The sequence below is a fragment of the Amblyomma mixtum genome, chromosome 3 (genome assembly GCF_055824585.1).
Source record: "Amblyomma mixtum isolate Tamu chromosome 3, ASM5582458v1, whole genome shotgun sequence".
In the NCBI taxonomy this organism is placed as follows: Eukaryota; Metazoa; Arthropoda; class Arachnida; order Ixodida; family Ixodidae; genus Amblyomma; species Amblyomma mixtum.
Window position 1 is genome coordinate 406,344,305 of NC_143014.1, and position 27,902 is coordinate 406,372,206.

General features: G+C 47.7%; 2 protein-coding genes across 2 annotated transcripts; one reads left to right on the forward strand and one right to left on the reverse strand.

Annotated features, from left to right (window-relative positions):
- The first annotated feature begins 446 nt into the window (after window positions 1-446).
- Window positions 447-2,312, forward strand: LOC149357501 (uncharacterized). The gene has a single exon (XM_089576594.1). The coding sequence runs from the start codon at window positions 462-464 to the stop codon at window positions 2,310-2,312; it is 1,851 nt and encodes a 616-aa protein (XP_089432720.1). The 5' UTR covers window positions 447-461.
- A 662-nt stretch (window positions 2,313-2,974) lies between these two features.
- Window positions 2,975-27,381, reverse strand: LOC149357502 (uncharacterized). The gene is made up of 9 exons (XM_089576596.1): window positions 27,373-27,381; window positions 26,355-26,434; window positions 23,442-23,506; window positions 21,567-21,636; window positions 19,474-19,596; window positions 10,060-10,195; window positions 8,987-9,124; window positions 4,900-4,935; window positions 2,975-3,111 (listed from the first exon to the last, which is right to left on the reverse strand). Exons 1-8 carry the CDS (start codon window positions 27,379-27,381, stop codon window positions 4,918-4,920), a joined length of 639 nt encoding a protein of 212 aa, XP_089432722.1. The 3' UTR covers window positions 2,975-3,111; window positions 4,900-4,917.
- Window positions 27,382-27,902: the final 521 nt, after the last annotated feature.

The window sequence follows — 27,902 nt, forward strand, 5'->3', positions numbered from 1 at the left end:
TGGTTTGGTTTATTGGGGTTTAACGTCCCAAAGCGACTGAGGCTATGGGAGACGCCGTAGTGAAGGGCTCCGGAAATTTAGACCACCTGGGGTTCTTTAATGTGCAGTGACATCGCACAGCACACGGGTCTCTAGAATTTCGCCTTCATCGAAATTCAGCCGCCGCGGCCGGGATCGAACCCGCGTCTGCCGGGTCAGCAGCCGAGCGCCGGAACCACTGAGCCACCACTCCAGGTGGTCGAAATTATTCTGTGGATCTCCAGGTGGTCGAAATTATTCCGGAGACCTCCACTGCAGCACCACTTTCTCTCTTTCTTCTTTCTATGAATGCCGTCCGCATGGCGAAGTTGGCAAAGCGCGTTGCCGGCGATTGCGGAGATGCTTCCTGCAGTGCTGCCTCTGCTACACCGCTAGAAGAAGTCTGCGTTGCCACTTCCAGCGCCGTACCTTCCGAGTCAGCAATGCAAGGAGACGGCGTTTCAAGTGTGCCTGCTGTCCCGACCGCATCAACCTCGGCGATCGCGGCACCCTCTCTCGCGTCTGTCGCCGTGAGCAATGACGCATCGTCGACCGTGCACGTGAAAACGCACTTTCTGACGCCGGAGGAGATAGAGGCGGCGGAGGCACAACGTAATGCTGTGAAAAACAAACTCGGTGCCACGCCCGCGACGCTACGAAAATTTCAAGCGATGTCGCCCGATGCCGCACCTGCCACTGCTACTACCGAAGATGAGGTTTTTTGCCTTGTGCAAATGTGTGTGTTCGGCCACCTGCTCTCCAAAACCTTGTGCGAGCGCTTCCTTTCAACTGGACTGACAATTCAACAAGGTACCCAGTTCGGACTGGCTACAAAGCTTGAGTTGGTATGCCCACATTGTGGGATTATTGCTAATTCTTGGAGTTCACCACGCCAGAACGCAGGAAACGCTTTTGAGGTGAACATCCGAGCCATTATGGCTATGAAGCAAATTGGAAAGGGGCAGACAGCTATAAATGACTTTTGGGCTGCTATGAATGTATCTCACAGAGGACTTCATCACAAGACATACCAGGAACATCTGAAGAAGACATTCAGGGGCCCAGAGACTCAACGCATGGAGAGTTTCTATTCAGAATCAGCAGCTGCTGTGAAAAAGGTTTACCAGGGAATGGACCCAGGATTTACCAGAGACATTACTGTGGTCTATGATGGCACCTGGCACAAGCGCGGACACACATCCCACATTGGAGTTGGGGCAGTGATAGAGTATCACACTGGCCTCATCTTGGATGCAGTTGTCCTCTCAAACCAGTGCCTCGGGTGTCAAACAGGACCCAAACCTGAAGACTCCGAGTACTCAAGCTGGCGTGAGCAGCACATCTGCCAAAAAAACACCGATGCGAAGTCTGGAAGGATGGAGGTCGAGGCAGCCTTGATTCTTTTCGCCCGTTCACTGACAAAGCACAACCTCCGTTATACAACGATTGTGTCCGATGGAGACAGTGCCACCTACTCTGCCCTTGTGAAGGAGAATGTTTATGGGCTGGTCCCAGTTGTCAAAGAAGAATGCCTCAATCATGTGCAGAAAAGGATGGGGGCTGCACTGCGCAACCTAGTGCAAAAGAGTGATAAGGCGTTGGGAGGGAAAGGAAGGCTGACAAAGGCTCTTATCGACAAGCTGACGGATTACTATGGCTGGGCTTTGCGAAACAACTCGAATGACGCGGCAGCAATGCAGCGTGCAGTGATGGCGTCCTACCATCACATCACATCCACCGATGCGGAGCCTCACCACGACCTATGCCCAGAGGGCGCTGGCTCATGGTGCCGCCACAAGGCTGCTGAGGCAAATGGCTTACCACAACCAAGGCACAGGTACAATCTGCCAGGCTATGTCGCTGAGGCTATGCTGCCTGTTTATCAGCGCCTCTCCGAGCCTTCCCTTCTTCAGCGGTGCCTGGGAGCGAAGACTCAAAATGCATCGGAATCATTTCATTCTGTTCTGTGGTCACTGATGCCCAAGGAGCAGCATGCATCCCTGATTGCAGTGGAGACAGCACTGAATGATGCAGTGATGCGGTACAATGCTGGAAACCAAAGGGCCACCAAAGAAATTTCTCTGTCTGCGGGGCTCACACCTGGCCACCTAGCCATCCATCGAGCCGTGGAAAAAGATGCCCTGCGCATGGGAAAGGCTGAGAAGCGAGGTCAAGCGAAGACTCAGAGACGGCAGAGAAAGAAAGCCTGCAAAGACACCGCAAACTATTCTGCGGGGTCATTTTATACCCAGAAATGTTGTGTCAAAACTTCAAGGGCCGTTTTCTCAAAATGAATTTTTTTCCTGGTGTGGCTGCTTATGCAAGCAGTATCTCTGGAACCGCTAATCAGATTCCCACTAGGTTTTTTTTATTGTGTGCTTGAATAAATTTCTGAGGGCAAGACAGGCCCACTTTTTCAAGTTATTGAGTCTGGAATTTATTATAAGCAATCAAAATTAGGCTAATGCGAGTCTAATTAGTAACACTAAATTCAATGTTGTGCTTAAACTTTTCAGCAAGGAAATTAAAAAAAGGGCTCTGTCTTGCCCTGTGGTACCTATTCAGGAACCTTCATAATGAATTTGACAGTGCTAACACATTTTGCAAGTTCTCCAGGCATATCATAAGGAACCTATGTGAACCATTCTGATATGCTCCTGTAACTTGAGTACCAGTGTATGTAGCTCCATGAAACTTTGTAGTTATTCATATGTCTATGCCATGAGTGTACCCCGAAAATTTCATTCAGTTATCTCAAGAAACAAAACGTTGGTGTTCAAAGGTAGCCTCCCCCCTTAACATGAGTTTAAACGTCAAGTGCTAGTCATATATTCAGTTTCCCACATCAATGAGTTCACTGGATTGCAGATTGCACTCAAAACATGATCTCTATCACACCCAAAGAGAATAATCCGGCCTACCAGGCCTCCTCCTTGATGGCTTCCCTCACGGTCGGATGGCGGCCGGGCGTCAGAGAGCGACCTGCTTCCACACTAGGGCTGGTGGACTCAGCTGCATCCCAAATGGAGCTCTGAGAATCGATCGGCAGGGACCAAGGAAACGCAAGTCTCTGCTCCAAGGAAGAGGCAACTCCTGCAGCAACAAGACTCCTTGTATGGCAAAGGTGCCAAAGAGTGGCCAGATGTATTTTGTGCCACCTATGAATGCATGCAATACAAGGCAAAGCACGTCACCCGGACATCGCTGTTTTGCATGAGAGCAACGTGTGCAATGCAGGCTGCTTGTCTCAAGAGCCCACGCAAAAAATCGGGTGCTATTTTGCAAACAATGGATACCTGTTCAAGCGCCCCTTTTCAAGCGGCTCACTTTACGCAGCAGAAGTACTATCGCACTCAGTACGACTTACAACACGCATCAGGTGGTACAAGCTGATGGCGCGAAGCAATGCGAGTGGGGCGCTCCTGCAAAGTTCTGTGTATAGCTGCCGAGCAGCGCACTCGATACAGTACTAAATGTCCAAACTGGCTCCACGCAACCACTTGCATATGATATAGTGAGCACAGGCTATGTACTATCGGGGACAAAAGCGGTATACTCCATGCGGCGGGAGCCGTAGCAACGAAAAACTGCATTGCAACACCATCTACAGGCGGCATCTGGGATCGAGACAGCCAATGCGTGACCTTTATCATCAGCAGGCATGTTGCTTGGCTCGTTTCAATTATTCGGGCTTTAGCTCGCCAAAATGCCACAGTTTTCCACTGTTCCGGCTCCCGCCGCCTGGAGCATACCACTTTTGTCCCCGATAGTACATTGTGAGCAATGCAGTAAAGAATTTTTATCTTTTGCGCATAGCACTTCTAGCCGAAATCATGGATTTCGCCGATGGCAGTCCGAAGCCTGGGCCGGCCTGCACCTCTCAGTTTTGAGAAAAGGAAAGGTGCATGGCTAGTTCATTTTGTCAGTGCCGACTTCGAGCTCTTGAGGCGTCCACCGACAAAGTGAACTAGCTATGCGCCTGTCCTTTTCTCATAACTGAAAGAGGGTTTACACCGAAGATAAGACTGGAATTAAGACTGTCTTATTTGCTTCATGCAAGCCACGCCTTCACGCTCACTCTTTCGCAAGCTCTTCCTCCGTGAGCTTGAAGTGCAAAGGAGACTGGCGATGCCATGCCGCACACCTTAGCTGATGAGAAAGCGGAGTGGCCACATAGAACGCCGGTACACTTTGCGCCACTTATAAAAGTATAGCAGGGGTAAGCAAAGAAGGGAACGGGGATGAGGGGCTCGTTATAAATATGAGTGAAGCCAACTGCCACAGAAACCAAGGGACACAGTTTTTTTTTAAATTAATTTATTTATTTAGTGCTGTTGTTTTTGATTTAGAATATTACTGAATATGTTATCACTTAAAGCCAATTGATTAGAAAAGCAGAAGAAAAGACAACCACGTGCCGCCGGTGGGATCCGAACCCACGTCCTCCGAATTACGCATCCGGTGCTCATCACATCAGCGGTAAGTCAGGACGTGCTACGTCCACCGCTTAAGAACGTCTGCACATGCCATCTGTTAAGTACGATCGTCGGCTAGACTTAGCACATAAATTGCAGCGGCAAGTTCGGGGTGCGATCATTGTGGGGAATAAAAAATTTTAATTTTGCCAACAAAATTCAGGAGCGTGATCATTACGCGAGTAAACACAGTAGATATCATGTTCTAACTGTAAGTTTCTTAATGCTTGTGCAAAAAAGTTTGTTTTCATTCCTGATTGGTGACCCCTTAGATTTGACTAAAAAAGAATCTGCAAACCAGCTCCACACTGAGGCTTGGTTACACATACTGCAGTAGTTCACAGTCCCAAATATAGATGCTACACAGTTGCAAAGTGAACGAAGGCATAAAAGCAAGAATACCTACCTGGGGCTTCAATGCGCTTCAGTCTCGGCCGTTGACCTGAAAGACGTAAAAATAATGTATGAGAACAGAACTGGACGATACACAATAGATTCAGCAAAGCAATGAATGGTGTAGCAAGCACACTACGTTTATCACGAAAGCAGTGCACCGCAATTTCATTGTGTTGTGTTAGGTATTAGAGTGTATAAGCAATTGAGGCCATCAAGCACCAACCAGAGCTAAGGTTCAGTGGTTTGTTTTTGTGTTGCAAACTAACACATCCTAATTAGATGATCCAGGGTGGCCGTGAGCTGTGGTGTAGGTCACAGATGCGCCTCGGATCTGTGTGGCTATGGCTGTGGGGTAGGCCAGAAGCTGCAGCTCCTGTTAGACCCCTATCCTGGGAACCTCCACATGCCACGGGTGTGGCCATAAAAATTTTAAAAACTATGAGGTAGAGTCAGGTCGCATGCCATATGTCTAATCCTTGCTCTCTCTCTCTGCTCTGCTGTGAAACGAAAAACCCAAGAGATGAAATCTGCAACCGACGGAGTTACATGTTCGGGAGGAATCACTCAAACTGCATACCACCTAGGCAAACTAAAATTCAACCCGCCTAGGACTTCCCACAGATATGTGCACAGAAGAGTATTCAAAAGTTCTATATCTAGAACACTGGTATCGCATCGTGTTCTAAGAAGTCAGATCAAGGTGATATGCGAAATTCGGGGTAACTCTCGACAAGACTGCCCAGGCATCGGCGGGGCCCGCTGGACTCGCCTGCCACCAGAGCCACCGGAACCACCGGGCTGAAAGTGGCGCTGATTTTTACGCCGTCTTGAGCTGCGTGGTGCATACCGTAATTTGTGTCAATGTTCCTCGTTAACGGATCGCGCCACAAGCAACGCGTGTCACGCAGTACATTCGATGTCATCGAAACTGACTGCAACATCTTTCAGCAAATACACAGGTTGTTTTGTATTCAGTTGATTTTTTCGCACCATAAGATGCTTACACTTCCGCGCTCTAAACGCAGAGTTAAGAGCCTTTTGTACTAGAGCACTTCAAAGTTTGCAGCAGTTCCAATTCATGCAAAACGCTACGTTCTAACAACCTGTGACACAGGATGTGTGTTCTATTGCTTCATATTCGCTTTGAAGCAAGCCATTTGGTCTGCAGGTATCATCTACATGATTTTGGAGATAAGAACTACGCTATTAATTTCACTTTTATGTCCAACTTTTCTCTAATCCTATTTTTTCTCTGCTGTCATGCCTTTATCACCGCAGTGGAGGGGAGGATTTATCGTGTTCCTCTAGACTTCTGGCGCCCTCCTTGAAGCATGGTGCATTAGAAATGCAGTGACTACAATGCCGCAGAGGATGATAACTTGTTTTTATCTACAAGCGTGCTACATGAAACTCTTAAACAGTGCCACCGCAACAGATGGCAAGTTTCACTTTTAGGTGACCTGCAGTTCGTCCTTTGTTGTCGACAGCTCATCGACTGCCTATCTTTACATCGCGAGCCCCCCAACATGCAAGGATCTATGAAGAAGGCGAATATAACCGTTTGCTGGCGAGGAAAAACAGCGATTCGATGCTGTCCTGTAGCCAATTCTTCTTTAAATAAGCTGTATTTACACGCAGCAAATACAGCCTCTAAACCTTCAAATAATAAAGGCCGTCCCTCTGTGACCGCGCACCGCTCATGTGTCCAGCCACAAGCACAAGATATTGGTGTTTTGCCATATTAATATGTTCTTGAGCTAAGAAGAGTAATTTTATGATAGTGAAATGGTATCCACTTCCTGCAGAAAGACAAGCCAGTTGTCACGTTTAGGAGCTTTATTTCACTCTTTTAAAAGACTGATATGGTTGGTTTATGGGGTTTAACGTCCCAAAGCGACTAAGGCTATGAGAGACGCCGTAGTGGAGGGCTCCGGAAATTTCGACCACCTGGGGTTCTTTAACGTGCACTGACATCGCACAGTACACGGGCCTCGAATTTCTCCTCCAAAGAAATTCAGCCGCCGCGGCCGGAAAAGACTGATATGAGAATCTGTTTAAAATAACTAACACGAATCCAGCCTCTTGTCAACCTGATATGATAAACACAATTTCACGAACGCGGAAACGCTGGTCAGAGAATTTCATGCCTCTGTCGTGCTAATATAAACGACTACAATATCGCTTCGAAACTCGAACGTAATGTGATCATTTACAGACCAACTAAATATTTCCACACTATGATTGAAAATCCACTCAGAGATTCCGCAGATCTCCATCTGCAGATAGAGTTAGCATTGAATGGTCCCAAATGAAATAAAAACGACTATGACTTACCGGGCGCTCCAATGCCCGTCGATGGCCCTCTCTTGATCTAGTGAGTGTCGCATCGATAAGACAAAACCGAACAGTCTTCTTTTGGCTAAACAGCTCGTTTATTCGGGCTCAAATTTCGCACTGAGGTTAAATTTGGCTCCAAATTTTGTTTACAATGCGTTTAGTGTGGGTACTTGCTTGATTAATTATGAATTAATCTGAAATCTCTAACCAAAATAGCAATCTTTCGCAGCATTAGTACCGACAGCGCCACTTCACGCCCACGGGTCAGCGAGAACTGTATTGGGCACGGTGCTAGAATTTCTTGGGATGGCACGATGGCACCTCCGGAGGCAAGAGGCATGGGTAGGGACTTTCTTTGTCCACCTGGATGTGGCGTTACCTAGAGTTACGCCGTCTGCGCCTGTGATCAGCCCCATTACGCGTTGTCTCCTATGGGTGACGCTGTAAACTCTGAAGATGCGGCGAGCAGTAGCACGAGAAGGTACTCGTACAGCTTCCACCCTCACCTTTGATCACGTTCCACGAGACGGTCGCGGTAATGCCGGGCGTACAGTCGTCTACACACCTGTGTACACTGCTCGAATAGCGCGCCAGAGCCTACAAGTATGTCATTTACGAGTGGCTTAGAGCTCAAAACAAAACCTCATCGCACATGTAGATTCATATAGGTCGTGCTTAAGTTTTCAACTCTTCAAAAATTGTAGGGCAGATTTCAGCTACGCGACGTGACAAACCGGATGCGTGTTCGCTCTGCGGGGATGCGAGTGGCTAACCCACTGGGCACTGCCGGGGGATGAGCGAAATTTCTCGGAAGGGCAGAACCGGGCAATGAGGCAAGCAACACTTGGAGCGCCGCCAATGCTCGCCACTTGAAGCTGTCACTTGGTCCCTCGCGCAAAATTTCGCAATACACAGAACTAAGCCTTACATAAAATCCTGCGCGTCATAAGGTGGATAAGTCTGAGTGCCAATCTATGATGGTTAAGAAGACTGGTGTGGGGAATAAATGCAGACTAAGCTTGCGACAGTAAAACCGGGTGTAACATCAAGGCATTGGAAAGCAAGCCAGATCCGAACATGCGCCTTCTCAATGCATGTGACAGTCTGCTCCCCGAAAATCGTTGGAAGAGAAGAGATTCTTAGCCAAAGGATTCTTTGTTGGTTTATGGGGCTGAACGTCCCAAAGCAGCTCAGGTTGTGAGGGGTGCCGTAGTGAAGGGACTAGAAATTTCGACCACCTGGAGGTTTAACATGCACTGACATCGCACTGAAATATTAACCAAGTTGAGGCAGAGGGATCCAATTAAATACCTCAAACGGGTACGGAAGACGCATTACAAGGCTAGATTAGTGTTGAGTTCATTTTATGGCTCATAAGCGACTAAGGTCTGTTTCGGTAAACTACTAAAAAGTTTCGTAAACTACTAAAAATTTTCGAGCTAAAGAAATCAACTCGCCAAGTATCAACTTCCATTTCACCTCCAGCAAAGCTGCAGCTATCGGCTAAAACAACACCACGCTGCTTATCAGTTGTTTTTTGCAACATTACCGAACTCCAAGAGGGCCATAATTTGTTCACAGTTCGAATGTTTTGATGAAGCCCATGCATTTGTTCGCGTAAACCGGCAGTTCAAAATAAGCGAGTTTGCATTAACTAGATTCAGCTGCATTAATGTAAGTAGTGGTTGCAGTTTAGGGGCGGTTTAGCACTATAGTGGGAACTAAGTCTATGGACCAATTACTACTGGACTAAGGCCTACCTGGACGAGTGACGGCGACACGGACAACGTGACCTGCTTCCATGTTGGGGCTTCCAGGGGTTCTGACGTAGCCGTGCGCCCCACAGGCTGTTCTTTCTTTTCCGGCAGGAAACGCAAGTCTTTTCCCAAGCAAGGAGGCTGAAAAGGAATAAAAAGGATGCTAGCAGTAATAGTAAAAAAAAATCTCACAGGATGGTTACAACAGCATAACTCGAGCAACAGCTATTTGCGATGAATGCAATACTGGCTTTCCTTACTGGCATTTCTCGGAGTGTACGTGCCTTAGTCTCGTCAACGTGTTCTCACTCGCAATGCCACTGGGTTCCCACCCACAGTGCGGCGCGTTGCCCTGGCATGTTGCAGAGACATTGTGCGTGACGACACGGCATGCTGACCAATCATTGTGACGCGCTATTGCACCCAAGTCACCACCGCATAACCGGGAAATGTGCCCTTAGTAAAGTTGTGGTTGGTTGATGGGGTTTAACGTCGCAAAGTGACTCAGGCTATGAGAGACGCCGTAGTGAAGGGCTCCGGAAATTTCGACCACCTGGGGTTCTTTAACGTGCACTGACATCGCACAGTACACGGGCCTCTAGTAAAGTTGTAGTGGAGTTCATTTAAGGTTTAGCGCCTAATCATTGTTTGTAAATGTTGCTTCTAATGTAATCATTGTAAACACACCGTGAAGAAGGGTGCCGCTTGTTTTATTTAGAAGGTTAGTCGCAACGCAGCAAGTAATTATTCGTCCAGACTACGTTATCTCCTGTTTTTACTATACGCATATATTCCTGAACATTTCACTGAGCGCAAAAATGTTTTAAAACTAAAACGGAAATCGAAGACAGGCATGGAAAAGTGCCTGTCATCTCAAACAGCTACCAAACAGCTATGATTTTCCAAAAGTGCTCTGGTGCAATCTTGCCTAGCAAACACAGTGATAACCCTTACGCTACCGGCGATACACAAAGCGCCAAAGTCGAGGTCCGAAACGATAAGAACACTTCGCGAGAGTTTTCGATTCTGCCGCGAGTGCCTTAACACGAGCTTCAACGTGATCTGTGCGGACATACCATGAGTCGGGATCCTGCCCGATGTTCGGGGTGGTGGAATGACCCTTGAGAATGGCAAACACCGACAGCGGCTCGTTCTGGGCTGGTCAGAGGGTCCTCGCTCTCTATGGTGGGCATGAGTCGGGACCCTACAAGACTGAGAGGGAAACTCAACTGTGATGAAATATTGAAGCGATTTTCGGCAGTGGATATGAGGTGGCAACCAAATTGGCCGCACCCTTTTTGATTAGTCGGACGTACAGTTCTAACTTAATTTTTATGTACTCGGGAAAGGGATATAAAATAGAATGTCTCTGAGCATTGTCACCGTTTCACTCGAGAAAGAAACAAAAGAAAAGGAGTAGATGCGACTGATAGTTAATACGAATCAAGCTAAGGCAACAGTTTTCGTTTTGCTTAAAATTATCGTGAAAGCGAGTGCTGCTGTTCAAATTGCCAATACCGAGAAGGCACCGAAGAACAAAACGTCCGGCGCCACAGCCAAAGATGTGACCAGAAGAGAACAGAAAACTGAGGGCGGTGGGCAGACGGGTGGCCAGGAGCTTTTCATAAACAGGTCGAAGGGTGCCGGCACGTTCGACACTAGACTGTGCTCGTAGAACAGGAAAGAATTGAAAAGTAAGCTCCAGCACGCTTTACCCGGAGTCCAAAAAAAAATCGTATTTTTTTTGTGGTCATGAAAGGGCTCCTGTAATCGTCATGTAAGCAGAACTCGGTCACCGGCAATCTGAGTGGCTGGGGCTGCCTTGGCAAGTCAACACTGCGTGCAAGCTTGTGCTGCATGTGTGCAGCACATGGTTCGCATTTGTGGCACCTAATCTTTGGCACTGGGCGAGTGAAATCGAAATGGGCTTGTGAAATGCGATTTTGTTTATTTTTCGTGTTTTCTGTACAGTAAGGGGATTAACTGCTGTTTGCACGCACCGATTTCAGCAAATCTACCCTCACTGATGTCTGGCTCATTCTCATGAAGAACCCTGCGCACGCCTATGGATGCTATTCAAAAACTTGTCTAAGCATCTTAGCTGCCGACGCTATACAGGCACTCATGATCTCGGCAGCAAGTGCGGGAGCACACGTGTGTAGAATTCGGTGCATGGAATATGCGTGATGAGTGACTACTTTCCTCGAGCATCAAAACTGTGAAAATTGGCCAAATAGCCCGACAAAGCCTGGGCGGCTCACTACCACATCTATGCGTCTCAGGCTATGCTAGGGGAGCCACGAGGCCAGTCGGCCACGACAATAAATCTCTCATCCGCTCCGTCGTCAGCAAACAAACAAACAGTTATTGAACGTGAATGAGAGTGAGCGAACGTGAATGAGAGTGAGAGTGAGTGGACATGAGGGTGGTTGAATGGTTGTGAGCACCAGTGAGTCATTGTGAGAGCGAGTGGTCATGACTATGAGTGAGTGGTTGTGAGTGTGAGTGGACATGAGTATAAGTGAGTGTGAGTGGTCATGAGTGTGAGTGAGTGGTTGTATAAGTAGAGAAGCGTGCAAGTGTGAGTGAGTGGTTGCGAGTGTGAGAGGACATGAGTGCATGTGTGAGTGAGTGGTTGTGAGTGTGAGCGGACTTGAGTGCAAGTATGAGTGACTGGTTGTATGAGTGGACAAGAGTGCAAGTGTGAGTGAGTGGTTGCGAGTGTGAGAGGACATGAGTGCATGTGTCAGTGAGTGGTTGTGAGTGTGAGCGGACTTGAGTGCGAGTGTGAGTGAGTGGTTGTGAGTGCGAGTGGTCATGAGTGTGAGTATGTGTGAGTGGTTGTGAGTGTGAGTGGTCATGAATGTGAGTGAGCCACCTCTCATGGTGCCGCGGTATGTATTCCAGACATGTCAGCATAACCAACATATAGAACCACAATGAACTGGAACCACTACAGATAAGGCTCCAGAAGCAAAGGCTCAAAGTTTTGCACTCAATATACACCGCCAGGATAGGCACTGATAAGGGAAAGTACCTCTAAGCACCCCACTATATTTCTAACAAGGCAGACCGCAGTTTTAAAATATGGGAAATTACTGCAAAACGAACTACAAAAAGTACTAATTTTTTCCCAATCGTTCCCCATGCCGCCGTGCTTTCAGCGTCCCACGCTGCCAAGACATAAGAACACAAAAACCAAGACGGTATTAAAGACGAGAAAAAGCAGTAAGAGAATAAAAAAGCAATTAGAACACTATTCGAACACACGTGCATGTGCACGTGTGCATTCAAACACACGTGCAAATTGGTTACCCAGCACACTACCCAAGACAATACATCAGCTTTCCGGTGCCCGCCAACAATGGTGACACTAGGCTGCAAAAGCCATACTTTACCCCTAAAAACAACTTTTGAACCACCGCAGTGGCTCAGTGGTTACGGCGCTCAGCTGCTGACATGAAACATGCGGGTTCGATCCCGGCCGCGACGGTCGAATTTCGATAGAGGCGAAATTCTGCAGGGCCATGTCCTGTGCGATGTCAGTGCACATTAAGTGGGGACATGGGTCTTGAAACATTTTTTTTAATTACAAGTCGAATGCTATGAAACTCCACTGACTTATTCAGTTTTTTCTGCTGATTTCAAATATGCAATGTGTTTATTTCTAGGCCAATTATTTCCTGAGATATTAATATATATCATGCCATTGTCTGCTCAAACAATAGAAAAAAATGGGCCACCAGAAATTTAATTTTAATATGCGGGTAGGTACTACAATGTGTGAGGAATGCAACGCTGGAAGCAGTTTTCAGTTTTTTGCATGGAATGTTAAAGCACGCCGCGTTAGGAATATTGTCCAGCAAGATTTTTTTTAATGCGCTTTGTGGAAGCTCAGTTATCTGTAGCCAGAATTTGAATTTCAGCGTGTTCACGCCTTTCCCTCTCCTTTTCTCACTTTTTTGCACGCCGCCTAGCGGTGCGGAGCTTCCTGATCTGCCGGAGCTATGCGGCTTGTTGGCCGCGGCCATGGTAGCTGCCTAAGGTCTGAAAGAATGTAACCAATAGCCACCTATCAACTTGTATACGCAGGTGTGGGTGACGGAGTAGGATGCGAGCATGAAAAATTCGCCGGGAAGGGCTTGCCAAATTAAGAGGGAAGGTGTTTCAGAGCCTTTCAACTGCCCCCTCCCCCACTGCCGCTGCATCTGATCGGCGGGTCTACGTGTCAGTTGCATATGTCACTTACTCATCACGTGGCCGGCTGGCCTATTTTCACTGTTCTCTCATTGTTTTACGTCATCTGTGTTCAAATTTTGGCGCCATTAGGCGATGAGAGATCAGCTATGAAAATTAAGACACGTGCGCAGAATAGATGCCACAAGTATTTCGCTCAATGATGCGGGAAGATCCGCATCCGGGAGATGGCTCTAATAGCTGTTCGTTATATCTAACCTACGCTCCGTACGTAGACGCCGTCCACAGACCCTCTGAATTTTAAATGGGAGCAGTGGGGAAGAAAGAAGGTTTTCCAACACCTCCTACATAAGAAACAAACAGAGTAAGACCACGAAACTAGGAAAATAAGTTATGACACAAATTTAGAGCAAATAATGCGTCGGTAAACTTGATCCAGCTTTCACTGAGAAATGAGTGACTTCCCCCCACTTTTCCTCTCGACATGAAAGCTTCATTTCATTTTTCCAAAGAATAATTCAGAGGTACTCTAGATTTGCCCTGCATGGAGATATTATATTCTAGCGTGCAACGCCAAAAAGAACACCCGCGCAGAGACGAAAAACCTGCGGCGGACCCCTAGTGGTTCGAGCGCGCGCGAGAGAGCCAACTAACTTCTTCCTCTTCTAGCGCATGCGCTACTTCTGTCTCTTCTTCGAATGCATGTATCACTGCCCCCCTCTTCTGCAGCATCGACACGATGCGGCTGGGAGTGAAAAGTCAGCGAAAGGGTAGAACACAGCTGCAGTGGACCGCAGTTCAGTCAGGTAGCCGGTCGTGGTAAGGCTTCATGCGAACAACGTGTACGACTTCAGTTCGGTGCGACCGGCGCGATGAACAAGCTGTCGGGGCGGGAGCAACTGCATAAGTCACATCACTGATGCGGCGCACTACTTCGTAAGGGCCGAAGTATCGGCGCAGCAGCTTTTCAGAGAGCCCGCGGCGACGAACAGGTATCCAAATCCACACAAGGTCGCCGGGAGCATAACTGACGAAACGGCGTCCACAGTTGTACTTAGTGGCGTCAGCCTCCTGTTGACGGTGGATGCGCAGGCGGGCCAGTTGACGCGCTTCCTCAGCACGCTGAACGAAGGTATCTACGTCGATGTCAGCGTCAGAGTCGCAGTAAGGGTCGACGGGCAACATAGCATCCAACGGAGTGGTCACCTGGCGACCGAAGACAAGCTGAAAGGGGGTCAGTCGGGTTGTTTCCTGCAAACGTTGTACGCAAACGTTACGTACGGCAGAATGGCGTCCCAAGTTCGATGCTCGACGTCAACGTACATTGATAGCATGTCGGCTAGTGTGCGGTTGAGTCGCTCTACCAACCCGTTTGTCTGCGGGTGATACGCCGTAGCACGTCGGTGGCTCGTGTGCGTCAGAGTCATCACGGACTGGGTTAAGCGAGCCGTGAAAGCAGTTCCCCGGTCAGTAATAACAACGGCGGGTGCTCCATGACGCAAGACAATGTTGTGGACGAAGAACTGCGCCACTTCAGCAGCAGTGCCCTTGGCAAGAGACGTGGTCTCAGCGTACCGTGTGAGGTAGTCAGTCGCAACGACTATCCAACGCTTTCCAGACGAAGACTTCGGAAATGGGCCAAGGAGGTCCATGCCCACTTGATGGAAAGGGGTCTTCGGTGGATCGACGGGGTGAAGAAATCCGGCCGGTTTCAATGGAGGAGTCTTCCGACGTTGGCATTCACGGCATGTTTTGACGTAGGCCCGCACCGATGGGAGTAACCTGGGCCAATAATACTTTTGTCTAATCCGCGCGAGTGTACGGCTGACTCCAAGGTGGCCGGCGGATGGTGCATCATGACAGGCACTCAAGATCTCAGACCGCAGCTGTGATGGTACGACGAGTAGGAACACTTCTTCGCTGTTGGCAAAGTTGCGCTTGTAGAGAACACCAGACCGTAAAGTGAAGGTGTGAAGCCCTCGAAGAAAAACACGCGGAATGGGAGCTTCACTGCCTTCGAGGTAATCGATGAGCGGCGCCAACTCCGTGTCCGCCCTCTGAAGCTGCGCCATTTGGGTGGTACTAACAGAGCCCAGGAAAGGAAAATCATCGGTGGTTTCTTCGGTATTGATTGGGATAGGCGCGCGCGACAGACAATCCGCATCCTGATGCTTGCGGCCAGACTTGTAAACTACTGTTAAGTCGTATTCTTGCAAGCGTAAGCTCCATCTAGCCAAGCGTCCTGAGGGGTCTTTGAGGCTCGCCAGCCAGCATAAGGAGTGGTGGTCGCTTACCACACGGAAGGGTCGTCCGTAGAGGTACGGTCGGAACTTGCAGATGGCCCATATCACTGCAAGACATTCTTTCTCCGTCGTAGAATAATTGGTCTCGGAGCGCGTAAGTGTCCGACTAGCATAACTGATGACCCGTTCTGCACCGTCTTGCCACTGGATCAGTACTGCACCAAGGCCAACATTGCTGGCGTCAGTGTGGATGTCCGTGGCAGCATGCTCGTCGAAATGGCCGAGTATCGGAGTGCTTTGCAGACGGCTGCGAAGCTCGACAAATGCAGCCTCTTCGTCGGTCCCCCACAGGAAGGGCGTGTCGTCACGGGTCAGTGCGTTCAGCGGTTCCGCGATTTTCGAGAAATCTTGAATAAAGCGCCTATAATAGGAGCACAGGCCTAAAAACCGGCGAACGGCCTTCTTGTCAGTTGGGCGTGGAAAACCTGAGACAGCAGCAGTCTTGTCAGGGTCCGGGCGAACACCTTGTGCGCTGACAACGTGACCAAGAAAGCGAAGTTCCTCAAAGCCAAAATGGCATTTCTCGGCTTTGATGGTGAGTTGCGCGGATTGGAGCGCTTGTAGCACAATGCGCAACCGCTCCAAGTGTTGGTCAAAGGTGGGCGAAAATATAACGACATCGTCCAGGTACACCAGGCAGGACTGCCATTTCAAGCCGGAGAGGACAGTGTCCATCATGCGTTGGAAAGTTGCCGGTGCTGAGCACAGACCAAATGGGAGCACTTTAAACTCATAGAGGCCGTCAGGCGTCACGAAAGCCGTCTTCTCCCGGTCTCTCTCGTCCACTTCCGATTTGCCAGTACCCGCTTTTAAGATCCAATGACGAGAAGTATCTGGCGTTCCGCAATCGGTCGAGCGCGTCAACTATCCTGGGCAGCGGGTAAACGTCCTTTTTGGTCACGCTGTTAAGTTTCCTGTAGTCCACGCAGAAACGCAGAGTATTGTCCTTCTTTTTGACAAGAACCACAGGCGATGCCCACGGACTGGTGGACGGCTGAATGACATCGTCTGCAAGCATCTCGGCAACCTGATTCTGAATGGCTTCTCTCTCCACCGGGGAAACACGATATGGGCGCTGGCAGACGGGTCGCGTAGTCTCGTCAGTGATGATACGATGCTTGGCGAGTGGAGTTCGGCCGACCTTCGAGCACGTAGCGAAACAGTCCGCAAATTCTGCCAAGAGGGCCGACAGAAGATCCCTCTGAACCGACGGCAAGGCAGGATTTATTCTGACTGACTGAAGAACGTGATGTGGGCCAGCATACTCCGGAGAGGGTCCTCCCACGGTGCACAAACCTGGAACCTCAGCAACGTCGTGGAGGAAGGCAATAGCCATGCCTTTGGCCAGGTGCTGATATTCGTTGGCAAAGTTAGTCAGGAGGACGTGGGTGCGGCCGTCACGTAGTTGGACGAGACCTCTTGCAACGGCAAGTCCCCGCTTAAGCAGCAGTGGACTATGGCTGTCCGCTAGGCCCTCGTAGTCATGAAAGATGTCGTTCCGCACGAGCACCAGAACACTGCACCGCGGCGGCACCGTGACGTCGTTCTCGACAATGCGCAGAGAGTTGCTGCAGGGATCGCGGGAGTCAAAGCGCGCCACGGCCTGTTTGGTCGAGAACGTGACACGTGCCTCCTGAAAGTCAATCACAGCGCCGTTCGACTGCAGGAAGTCGATCCCCAGAATCAAGTCTCTGGAACACTCGGGGAGTACGACAAATTCACCAACGTACGTAAAACCACTAATCCCAACTCTAGCCGTGCACTTGCCCACAGGGGAAATTAGGTGGCCACCAGCGGTGCGAATGGGGGTCCCCGTCCACGGTGTCAGAACCTTCTTAAGTTCTCCAGCGAAGGCACGGCTCATAACAGAGTAATCAGCACCGGTATCGAGCAGCGCGGTAATGTCAGTGCCATCAATTGTCACACGCAAATCGGATGCAGCGTATCTGATACTGTCGCTGCCTCTCTCTGTCCGGGTATCGTCGGCTCGAGGGTTCCGCGATGGAGGATCTTGACACGTCCCGACGTCAGCGGCCTTGCCTCCAGAGGTCGCTGGTGTTAGTTTTCCCGACGCGGACTCGGCGAGCGACGGCCAGCAGAGCTACTCTGGCGGCCAGGGCTGGAAGAGCGATAACGGAGAGGCGAAGGGGAACGGGACTCGCGCCTTCCAGAGTAGGCAGGGTTCTGGCGTGCCCAGAGATGCTGCGCAATCTCATGCGGTCGTTCGCCGTTCTGAGGGCAGGGTGCGTCGGGATGGAAACCGCGAAGGCCCACTTGGCGGTACGGACAGGCGCGGTAGAGGTGACCAGGCTCCCCACAGTGGTAGCAGAGAGGCCTGCGGTCCGGTGTACGCCACAAATCCGACTTGCGAGGGCGTGGCCCAGCTGTAGCAGATGCGGTTGCAGAATACGTGGCGATGTTACTCACGGAGGTCGACGGGGTCACACCGTAGCCAGGCACGCTTGCGTGACATGTGCCGATGTTGCTCACGCCAGGCGTTGGGGTAATGGGACCGTAGCCTGTCGTGCGACGTACAACAGATGCGTACGTGGGTCGGTCATCGAACCGGGATGGCGGTTCGGGGACAGGAGGTGCCTGCGCAGCCTGTCGCACCTCGCCCCTGACAACTTCGGACAGCGCTGCCAGCGGCGCAGGTGCAACCTGAGGCAGATGGATCCGTTGCAGTTCCTCCCGGACAACAGAGCGAATTAGTTCACGCAAGGTGTCTGCACTGCCGCCGAGACACGACGAAAAGCCGTCGGGCACCATGCAGTTGATGTCCCGGTTGTACTGGCGGGCCCGTTGTTGCAGCGTCGTCTCCATCGTGGTCGCCTCGGTTAGAAATTCCGCCACCGTGCGGGGTGGGCTGCGCACGAGGCCCGCGAACAGCTCCTGCTTAACCCCACGCATGAGATGGCGCAGCTTCTTCTCCTCTGTCATGTTGGGGTCGGCGCGCTTGAAAAGACGGGTCATGTCTTCGGTGTACATGCGCACGCTTTCGTTCGTGCGCTGATTTCGGGAGTGCAGCGCAGCTTCGGCCTTCTCCCGGCGGTCAGCGTTGGGGAACGTAGCCAGGAGACTCCGGCAAAACGTCTCCCAGGTGGGAAGTGTAGCCTCGTGGTTTTCAAACCACGTCCGAGCAGACTCTTCCAGGGCAAAGTAGACGTTATTCAGCTTGCGCTCGTCGCACCAGCCGTTGTAGCGTGCGACCCTCTCGAACGTCTCCAGCCAGTCCTCAGCGTCTTCGAACACGTCACCGTGAAAAGATGGCGGTGTTCGCGGTGGGTGGCAAAGGATCGGCGCCAGAGGCCTGGTGTCAGCGGCCATGGCAGTTGGACTCGACGGTAGAGGCTGGATCGGCGGCTGGGTCCTGGTGTCAGTGGCCATGTCAGTTGGACTCGGCGGTCGAGGCTGCGTCGTCCTTGTTGGCGGGGGAAGGGGCCCAAATTCAGGCGACTCTCCGCGGAGACGGCGGCTGGGTCGCTGGTGAACCGGTGTGAGGTCCGTAGTGATGCTGTACGGAGTTTGCAGGTCGGGAAGCGTACCCCGCACCTCCACCAAACTGTAGCGTGCAACGCCAAAAAGAACACCCGCGCAGAGACGAAAAACCTGCGGCGGACCCCTAGTGGTTCGAGCGCGCGCGAGAGAGCCAACTAACTTCTTCCTCTTCTAGCGCATGCGCTACTTCTGTCTCTTCTTCGAATGCATGTATCAATATCTATAAATATCGTGTGCTGAGGTTGTCGACGCGACTTCGCACCTACTACTAACCACAAAAGGCCATCATGCCAATTTAGCTTGTCCAGTTATAGCCTTTATTCGTAGAGTGTCATTCTGTGAGTGGGAGCTCAATACTCCACTTTAGCAGCGGTCAAGGAGCACTGAATTCGTCCTCCCTTACTCTTGAGACAGGCAGATTCAGTACATGCCGATGCGATGTGTCATCCCTTGACATGCACAAAAAAACTAGTTATTTTATACTTTACTTACTGCCTTTTCAGCCTTTCCCACTCGAGGAGCTGGCTGTAATAACGCTGCCGTTCTTTTGGTCGCGACGAGACTGAAAATACGGCGTCACAGAAGGCACATAACCAGGGCAGCCAGGTGTGATTTCTGCATAGAAACCACAAAAAGTGCTCTTTGCAGCGCCAAAAAGCGAAACCTTACGCACATTTAAAAGGTGCCATTCTGACTTAAGCGGTGATTTTTTTGCACCAAAAATTAAGTGCTTATGTGCAAAGTTTTGGAAATTCAAATTTTCTTTGCATTAACTTATGGAGTTGTGACGACATTCTGGCTGCCTTTTTTTTTTCGCGGCAGTGAATATTTTTGAAGTGTGCTCTATACTCTCCCAAGTCCTAATGAATTCTGGTCGAGAGGACAGTGACATGTTGGATCAAGATTGTTGCCCAGGTCTGGGTTTTCTTGACATTCCCAAACTGTGTGAAATAGTGTGCCAGGTGCTCCACAGAAGGGGCAGAATGAATTGCGTATGTCTTGATACCATTAGCTCATAAAGTAGGGATTGGACAGTTTGCAGCCGCCGGATGATGTGTTCTTCAAATTTACTACGGCTTTTGTGAGCTAGAAAATATTTCCTTGTAACAATCTTATCGTAATCTTTAGTTTCAGCGTAGCTTAGTAAGGGTGAGGCATCGTTAATGGTGTCAGAGAGAGGCTGCGTGCCAGATGCTTGGAGGAGGGCAGCTCGAGCAGCTGTGTTGGCCACCCCATTGGCCGTCGTTGAGAGGTGCCCTAGTGTCCAGACCATCTGGACATTCTGGGGATTGGACGTTTCGAAAATGTTCCAACATGGAACGCCCACGTGGTCCCTAATATAACTAAGTACCGCTACGTGTGAGTCGGACATAATCGTTTCCTTGCTATTCTTGGATATCGTTAGTGCGATAGCTGCTTCTTCAGCCGATGTGGTATCCTATACATACTATTTCTCACCGGAACAAGCTGCCAATTGGAGCTGCGAGTGCTCATCGTGATGTATTTTTATGGCTAATCAATGACTGGTGATTTAACTGTTCTTTCAAATATTAGTTGAACAAATGCACTGCTGCTTCTTCGGTTGTATATTATTTGTTTAATTTATCTGTATACATTGCTTCTTTGTCAACCCTCACTCCCCCTTTGCTCTTTCTCTCATGTGATTTTATTCAACTGCTTATCACTTTAACGTTGTACCCACTCCCCTGCTATAAAGCTTTGGAGCTGCAGGGTGTACTGAAAATAAATAATAAAATAAACTGCATGCTTGCCGTGCAAAAGCTCAAAGGATAAACTTCTGAGTAAGAGACTAAAAGGTGCACGAACCATAGCACAGCAGCACATGAAATAAATGCGCTCACTGAGTGCCCTTTCAATCGTCCACAGAAAACATGGCAGAGATAGGCAAGTTGTCTACTAGCGCTGCTTCATGGAACCCCTGAGAGAGAGCCCATGTAGCTGTCGCTCCTTTTAAAAAGCAGAGCCTTAGTCATGCCGCCAAACTTCAGTTTGGTTTCCTGATTCTCCCAGCAGTGCAGCCCGCATAGAGATCCAGCAGCCTATAAGCTAGAATTTCTAATAAGTTGCCGTAATTGTCGAGCAGTCATGTCTGAATACGTTGCTGAGTAAAGACTAAGATGAAAAAGAATGCCAATTTCATTGAAGTGGAAAGTTTCCATACGTTCACTATTCCCTACATAAACAAACTCTGCCTTGTAACCGTACACAGGAAATGTACCGGGTGTTTCAGGGAACACCTTAAAAATTAAAAAAGGCTTTTCGGAGAAAAATTATGGCATTTGAGGCACAGTATTACTAGTGTTGGCAAACCAAGAAAACTGGTCAACTGTCTTCAGTAGTCAGCAGGTTAACGCATTTTTAACTTTTTACTTGTAGAGTTAGGCACCTAGCTGCATATATAGATTTGTACCCGGTCGCTAGTAATAGCCATATCAGTTCTTAGCATTTCGAAAGCTACCCTTGGCGCTCTGGCTTGACAAAGTTTGGCTTTTTCCACTAGCTACGTGGACTGGAGGGGTTACTTGACATGCACAAAAAAGCTAGTTATTTTATACTTTACTTACTGCTTTTTCAGCCTTTCGCGCTCAAGCTGCTGTCTGTAATAACGCTGCCTTTCTTGTGGTCCCAACGAGACTGAAAATACGGCATCACAGAAGGGACATAATCAGGGCAGCCAGGGGTAATTTCTGCATAGAAACCACTAAAAGTGCTTATTGCAGCGCCAAAAAGCGAAACCATAAGCACATTTAAAAGGTGTCATTCTGACTTTAAGCGGCAATTTTTTGCGCCCCAAATGAAGTGCTTATCTGCAAAGTGTTGGAACTTCAAAATTTATTTGGATTAACTTATGGAGTTCCGACGTCATTTTGACTGCCTTTTTTTTTGTGGCAGTGAATGTTTCTGATGTGTGCTCTAAACTCCCCCAAGTCCACTCTCCCTGAGTTTCCTAACTTTTGTCTTTTTAAAATTTAGCGAGGGGCTAGATTCTTCTCCCCCAAGTAGTCAAGCTACAACAAGGTTTCGAAACCTGAAATGAATTGTACCTCACTGTTGTCATCACTCTGGCTCAGATGCTTTCCACACCAAGAGATCCTGGTCACTTTGCATGCTTCCGAAAATCCACCCCCTCCCGCCCCGCATTCTTATCCAACCCTTATTCCTTTCACTACTCGTACTGCAACTGGCGCCTGGAGCAACCTTGCACTTCCCTCTGCTAAATAACAAGCACAGGATGTCTGCCGGATCTTAGCTACTAACATCTGCCAACGACGTGCCCAGAACCACTGCATTTTTTAAGAATGCTCGAATCAATTACTGTGTATTCTGTCCGGGAGCACCCTTTCATTCACGGGAGAGCATTTCTCATAACATTTTCATTAATTTTTCTGGCCGCCATCACAGTCAGTTCCTCCACGATTTGTGCGTACGCTTAGATACTTGTATATCTTGCGTCTAAATACCTTCCAATCCCGATATATAATCATTGGGGCCACCATTAAAAACTGTATGAAATGATGTCTGCAAGCATGGTTAGAGTCCTAAAACCTCCGCCTTCATTGAACGCATCTTCGCCAATGTCACCTCTTTTCACCCTTATGCTTCCTCCCATCCTTAGAGAGTGTGGAGATAGCGGTCTCAGTCTCAATGGAGATGTCCTCGACTGACCGTCCAAGCTCCCATTCCATGGGTTTCATAGCTTAAGCCCTAAGCTGGCACTAGCAGGCTATGGCTTCAAAGCTGAAAGCATTTTCATCTTCCTGTATTAAAATCATTTGCTTCTCTCTCATTCTCATATCGCATACCATTGCAAACCATGGCCTTGCACATTTAAAACCTATTTGGACACAACTGTTTCACTCGAAAAATTAGCGGTGTGAATAATGCCCTCTTCAGGTCTATTGCATTCGAGCAGTGATTTAGTTTTCAGGATGAAAATACTTCTCTTCACAAAATCCTCTTAACTGATTGTCTCCATTTCAAACGATAAGGCAATATGTAATAATCACTCATTATGGTTAGCCGTCGTTAATTCACCAGTTAACGAAAACACGTATGGCCAATCACTGTTTCATTATCATGGTTCAAAATAAGGAAAACTTTGCCAATAGAAGCCTGCTTTCAATGTGGTGTCCTCCATAAAGAGGTTCCATCTTTCAAAGGTCAGTTAAATAACTTGAGATGCCTACATGGAGCCAATGCTTTGTAATAAAATTATATCATTCCTGCATTGACGTGTTTTCTGTCATTCCAACTGATTACACTATTGTTCAATCCTGTTTTGTAAGCTGCTGCACTTATGCATGCATACTGTATGTGCCAATGCATGCTTTCGCTATTGACCGAACAGTTGTTTGCTGGTGTTTCCTGTGCAGTTTCATGATGAAATAAATTGAATGGGCATTTCTGGTGCTTCTGTGGAAATGAGCTTGCGACCTCACCTGGCGTACTTCCTGTGTTGTCGACAGGAAGATGACCAACAAGACACCCACGCGACGACAGCACTCTAGATGGAAACAAGGAGAAAGAAATATATATATGGAATACGAAAAGATGGAAGTTCTCAAATATAAATTCATACAAATGATTTTCAACCATGCTACACACGTACTGCATACGCACTTGAAATTACGAATATTAGTTCACCCCACACCAAAGTTCTGTCATTAAAAAATGTAGTGAAAATGGAGGGCCACATCCAGCTGCAATCCATTTCGATATGTCAAAAGATTATCATATTATGCACGAATGTAGTGCTTACCTTGAATATTCATTAAAGGATGCTGTAACAGGGCATTTATGCAGCCAAAAAAACTTTTACTCACGTATATTGAGCTCCGGACACACCTACCCAAAATTAAGTACGCCATTAAATGTTTTCGGGTTACACTAGACAAATATTTTGACTCCAAGCCATGCGCTAATAACTTAAGCCCTGAGCTGGCACTAGCAGGCTATGGTCTCAAAGCTAAAGGCATTTTTATCTTCCTGTATTAAAATCATTTGCTTCTCTCTCTTTCATTCTCATATCGCATACCATTGCAAACCATGGCTTTGCACATTTAAAACCTATTTGGACCCAACTGTTCGACTGGAAAAATTACCATTGTGAATAATGCCCTCTTCAGGTCTACTGCATTCGAGCAGTGATTTATTTTTCAGGGTGAAAATATTTCTCTTCACGTAATCCTCTTAACTGATTGTCTCCATTTCAAACGATAAGGCAATATGTAATTTATCACTTATTATGGTTAGGCATGCTTGTGATTTTAATATGACACGAAAAAAATGTTAATTTACCAGTTAACGGAAAAACATGTGGTGAATCACTGTTTCAGTACCATGGTTCAAAATAAGAAAAACCTTGCCGATAGAATTCTGCTTTCAACATGGTGTTCTCCACAAAGAGGTTCCATCTTTCAAAGGTCATTTAAATAAGTTGAGGTGCCTACATGGAGCCACTTCTGTGCATAAATAGGACCTACCATATAGACATGCACCATTCTAGTTGAGTAGCTTTGGAGCTCTCTGTAGATGAATCTGGGAAAGAATAAAAACCTGGTACCCTTTCTTTTTATAATAATGGGTCCAATGCATCAAGAAATGAGATTTTGAAATGTTTAATGTGAAACACGACAAACCTATTTACTTCAATATTTTACCAGAAAAACAAAGTCAACCTTCTATAAGGTAGCCAATACCTCTGCTAGTCACATCTCCACTTTTTTGCTTGCCAATTTGCTTCTGGAGCCTCTTTCATCTGCTCTGCACCTCCCTAAGTGCCTTCGGCGACTGTCCTTGTCACGCAACCATGTCATGATGTAACGCCACGGTTGTATGCCAAATGCTTTAGCAAGCTGCCGGAAATATCACAGGGCGGAAACTGGGGCCATGCTCTCATCACCGAATGCGTGAACTGCATCTAAAATGATAATTAGGAGATGTGCATTCAAAAACGTCCATTCTTTCCTGTGCACAGTCGGACTAGTTGGGTAAACCACTCAGTGGACTTTTGCCTTCGCTTCTGGGGTCTTTCGAGCACAGGGTGTGACATGCATCCTTATTGCTAGCTAACATATCGACATACGTGGCCCAGCTGCAGCATGCATCTTTTCCAAGTCTCTTCAACAAAAAAGAAAAAACATCATTGAAATAACTACCTAGATCTCATGAAATCACGCACGTTACCTTAAGTAAGGAAAGCGCAAAGCAAAACATGGCCACATTCAATCAAACATACAATGTACCTTATTTGCTTTGTCTGCCAGGTGTTAAAAAATTAGCAGAGGTAAACGGAATTCCCAGTTTTGCTTCGGAATCATCTTTAACCGCAGAATTGCGAGCGGGTGTGAACTCCGGAGAATTTGGGTGCCCTTCCTCGCCAGTTCAAAACCCAGGCTGTTCAGAGAGAAATTAATAGAACATTTGGAATGGGCTGCTGGGAAAGAGCGCAGGAACAGGGACAAGATAAAAGAAGACGACGGGACAGGTGCTGCCTGTCCTGTCATCTTTTCTCTTGTCCCTGTTCCTGTGCTGTTTCCCAGCAGTATGTACCAACTCGCTCAACTCGCCGTTTTACTGAAATTTGGAATGGGCCTTGGTGGCAGATGACGTTTTAGCTGCAAATTGTACGACAAATTAGCATTCTACTCAAATGTCAGTTATTCGCTCTTTAAGACTCTTTACAACTGCACAGAAATAGATGCTACAGGAATACTCGGGATGCACTACATCACCCATACCCGCCCATGTGCAACGACATAAACATTGCATGAAGAAACAAAATGACCCCACCCTGTGAGTGCTGCACGATGGTATTGTTCCAGCGCCTAATGCACATCTTTATTTAAAGCAGCAGGTTACCTCGCGCACCTGTTATACTAACCGAAGAGTTTTCGAGCTCTCTAATTACACGAAACACTGCAGGAACCAAAAAAACAGAAAAAAATCCCATCTAATTTTTCAGTATGCAAAAATGGAGAGGGAAGCCAAACATAGTCTATCATGAACTTTTTCCCGTGTTCTGTGAAATAAAGTGAGACAAGCAAGCATATTGAGAACAGAATATATAAATTTTTTCCCCTTCCGACGCGACAAAAAAAAACAGAACAAAGAAAGGCATTGAGGTAATAATATAGAAAAATTCTTATAGTAGTTAGTTTTTGTTTGCTTGGTTCTAAAATCTCTGCACCGATTTGACATACGAACTGCAAAAGAATGCTGCTTTGCATTCGAACCTGGACTGAAACTGCACCGCGTGCACACACCTTACACTCAGAAATTCTGGCTCGACACCCAGTGCGTTAACTCCCTTGTTTCTTTCTATGCATCCAAGACAACTTCTATCGACTCACTCTGAAAGGCCTTGTGCACCCTGGGTGAACCCACGTGCCTGACCTTCGTCTGGATGCGATGCAGGTATTCTACACGAGCTCTGCAAAAATTAGCACACACAAGGAAGAATCCTCTTGAAGCAGCACATATATATCATGGCTGGAGATCTACCCTGCAACACACACACATCGAAAGTATCTAATAATGAAGCCAAAGTAGGGTGTGAATTTAGGACTGTGAATTCCTTATGCTTGCAGACTGGGTAATTCAGTGTATGTGAGACCTATTATTCAAACGAGCTTCACGTTCTCGAATAATAGATGTAAGAATTTTATAAATATAATTACACCCTCTCATCGCCAAAACCACCATTTGAAACTTTCACTACACATACATCAGGATGATGTAAGAAGCATTTCTGATCTTCGTTCTCTGACCGATGTCCGAAGTCTACGTCATCCCCGCTAGGAGCTCCCTGTGTAAGAAGCACGTCTTCCGCTCTACCACGTCCCGGCAGGTTACTCTTCCTGGTCCTGACACTGTGCTGAGTTAAAGCTCTATTAACACAGAAACAATAAAGATAGAATGCAGAGAGAATAGTTGACTGAAAGTAGTTTTATGCCAAAGCAAGTCATAGAGAGCCCGGTACGAATTCTCTTGAAGGAGCAGAAACCTGTAAGCGAATTAGTGATGCTGCTGTGTGTGATAGTATTTTGTGCAGACTATGTACAGATAATAAAGTGGAATGACTTTCGCCAAAATCTGGAATAGTGCCTCTTTTAATTAAAAAGAAGCCGTGCTTTCCATGCTGACAAAGACTCTGCATATGGCAACCGTGCACAGTCCAGTCTTCTACCTGTGCCCTTGTCGTTCTTAAATTTGTTCAATTTGGGCACAGGCCCAATGGACACTTTGATGCATTGGAAGCACGAACACTTTACGCAGCGTCAGCCATCACAATGAAGGCCGGTTGCCTCAGGCTCAAGCCGGTGGGCAAATGGCCGCGGCGCCGCTATTGAGAATAGTCGAGAAACGTACCAGCGCCATCCTGAACTCTCAGTAACATTCTACAACTTGGAAATCACAGCTTTCAAAATATTACAACAAACTGCAAAAAAGTTACAAGAATACGAGTAGGCAGAATCAGTTTTTTGAACATTGAGCTTTTGAAGTTAAGGTAATCCACGTAAGTATTTGCAAATGACTTCAAAGTGACTGCCAAAAGCCAACCTAAAAGCATTTCACACAAGTTCGTAGAAATATACAAAAATTTTTTGCATGATCTGATACTATTAACACCGTGAATCTAATTTAAAGGAGTTCTAGAACACATTCAGAGGACAGCACAACACACTTAATCCCTGCAGTGTGTTGCCATAAAAACCTGAGCCAAATAATACACTTCTGAATGCAGCAGAGAACCCACAATCACGTTCAACAACCAAATTTCACATGCTTAGCGCTCCAAATTTTCCACAAGTGCAAACAATGCCTAACAACAGAATCCTTACCTTTATACATTGGCAGGGGCAATGCTTGAACACTGTCGTGTGGAACTGTGCACCTTT

Excerpts from the sequence above, each read along its gene's own strand:
- LOC149357501 (XM_089576594.1), top strand. The coding sequence starts at position 462 with ATGCAAGGAGACGGCGTTTCAAGTGTGCCTGCTGTCCCGACCGCATCA.
- LOC149357502 (XM_089576596.1), bottom strand. Across the intron at positions 23,507-26,354 it reads GGTGCACAAGGCCTTTCAGA|AGTGCTGTCGTCGCGTGGGT; the intron begins GTGAGTCGATAG and ends GTTTCCATCTAG. Across the intron at positions 10,196-19,473 it reads TGGGAAAGGCTGAAAAGGCA|TCTTGTAGGGTCCCGACTCA; the intron begins GTAAGTAAAGTA and ends TTTCCCTCTCAG.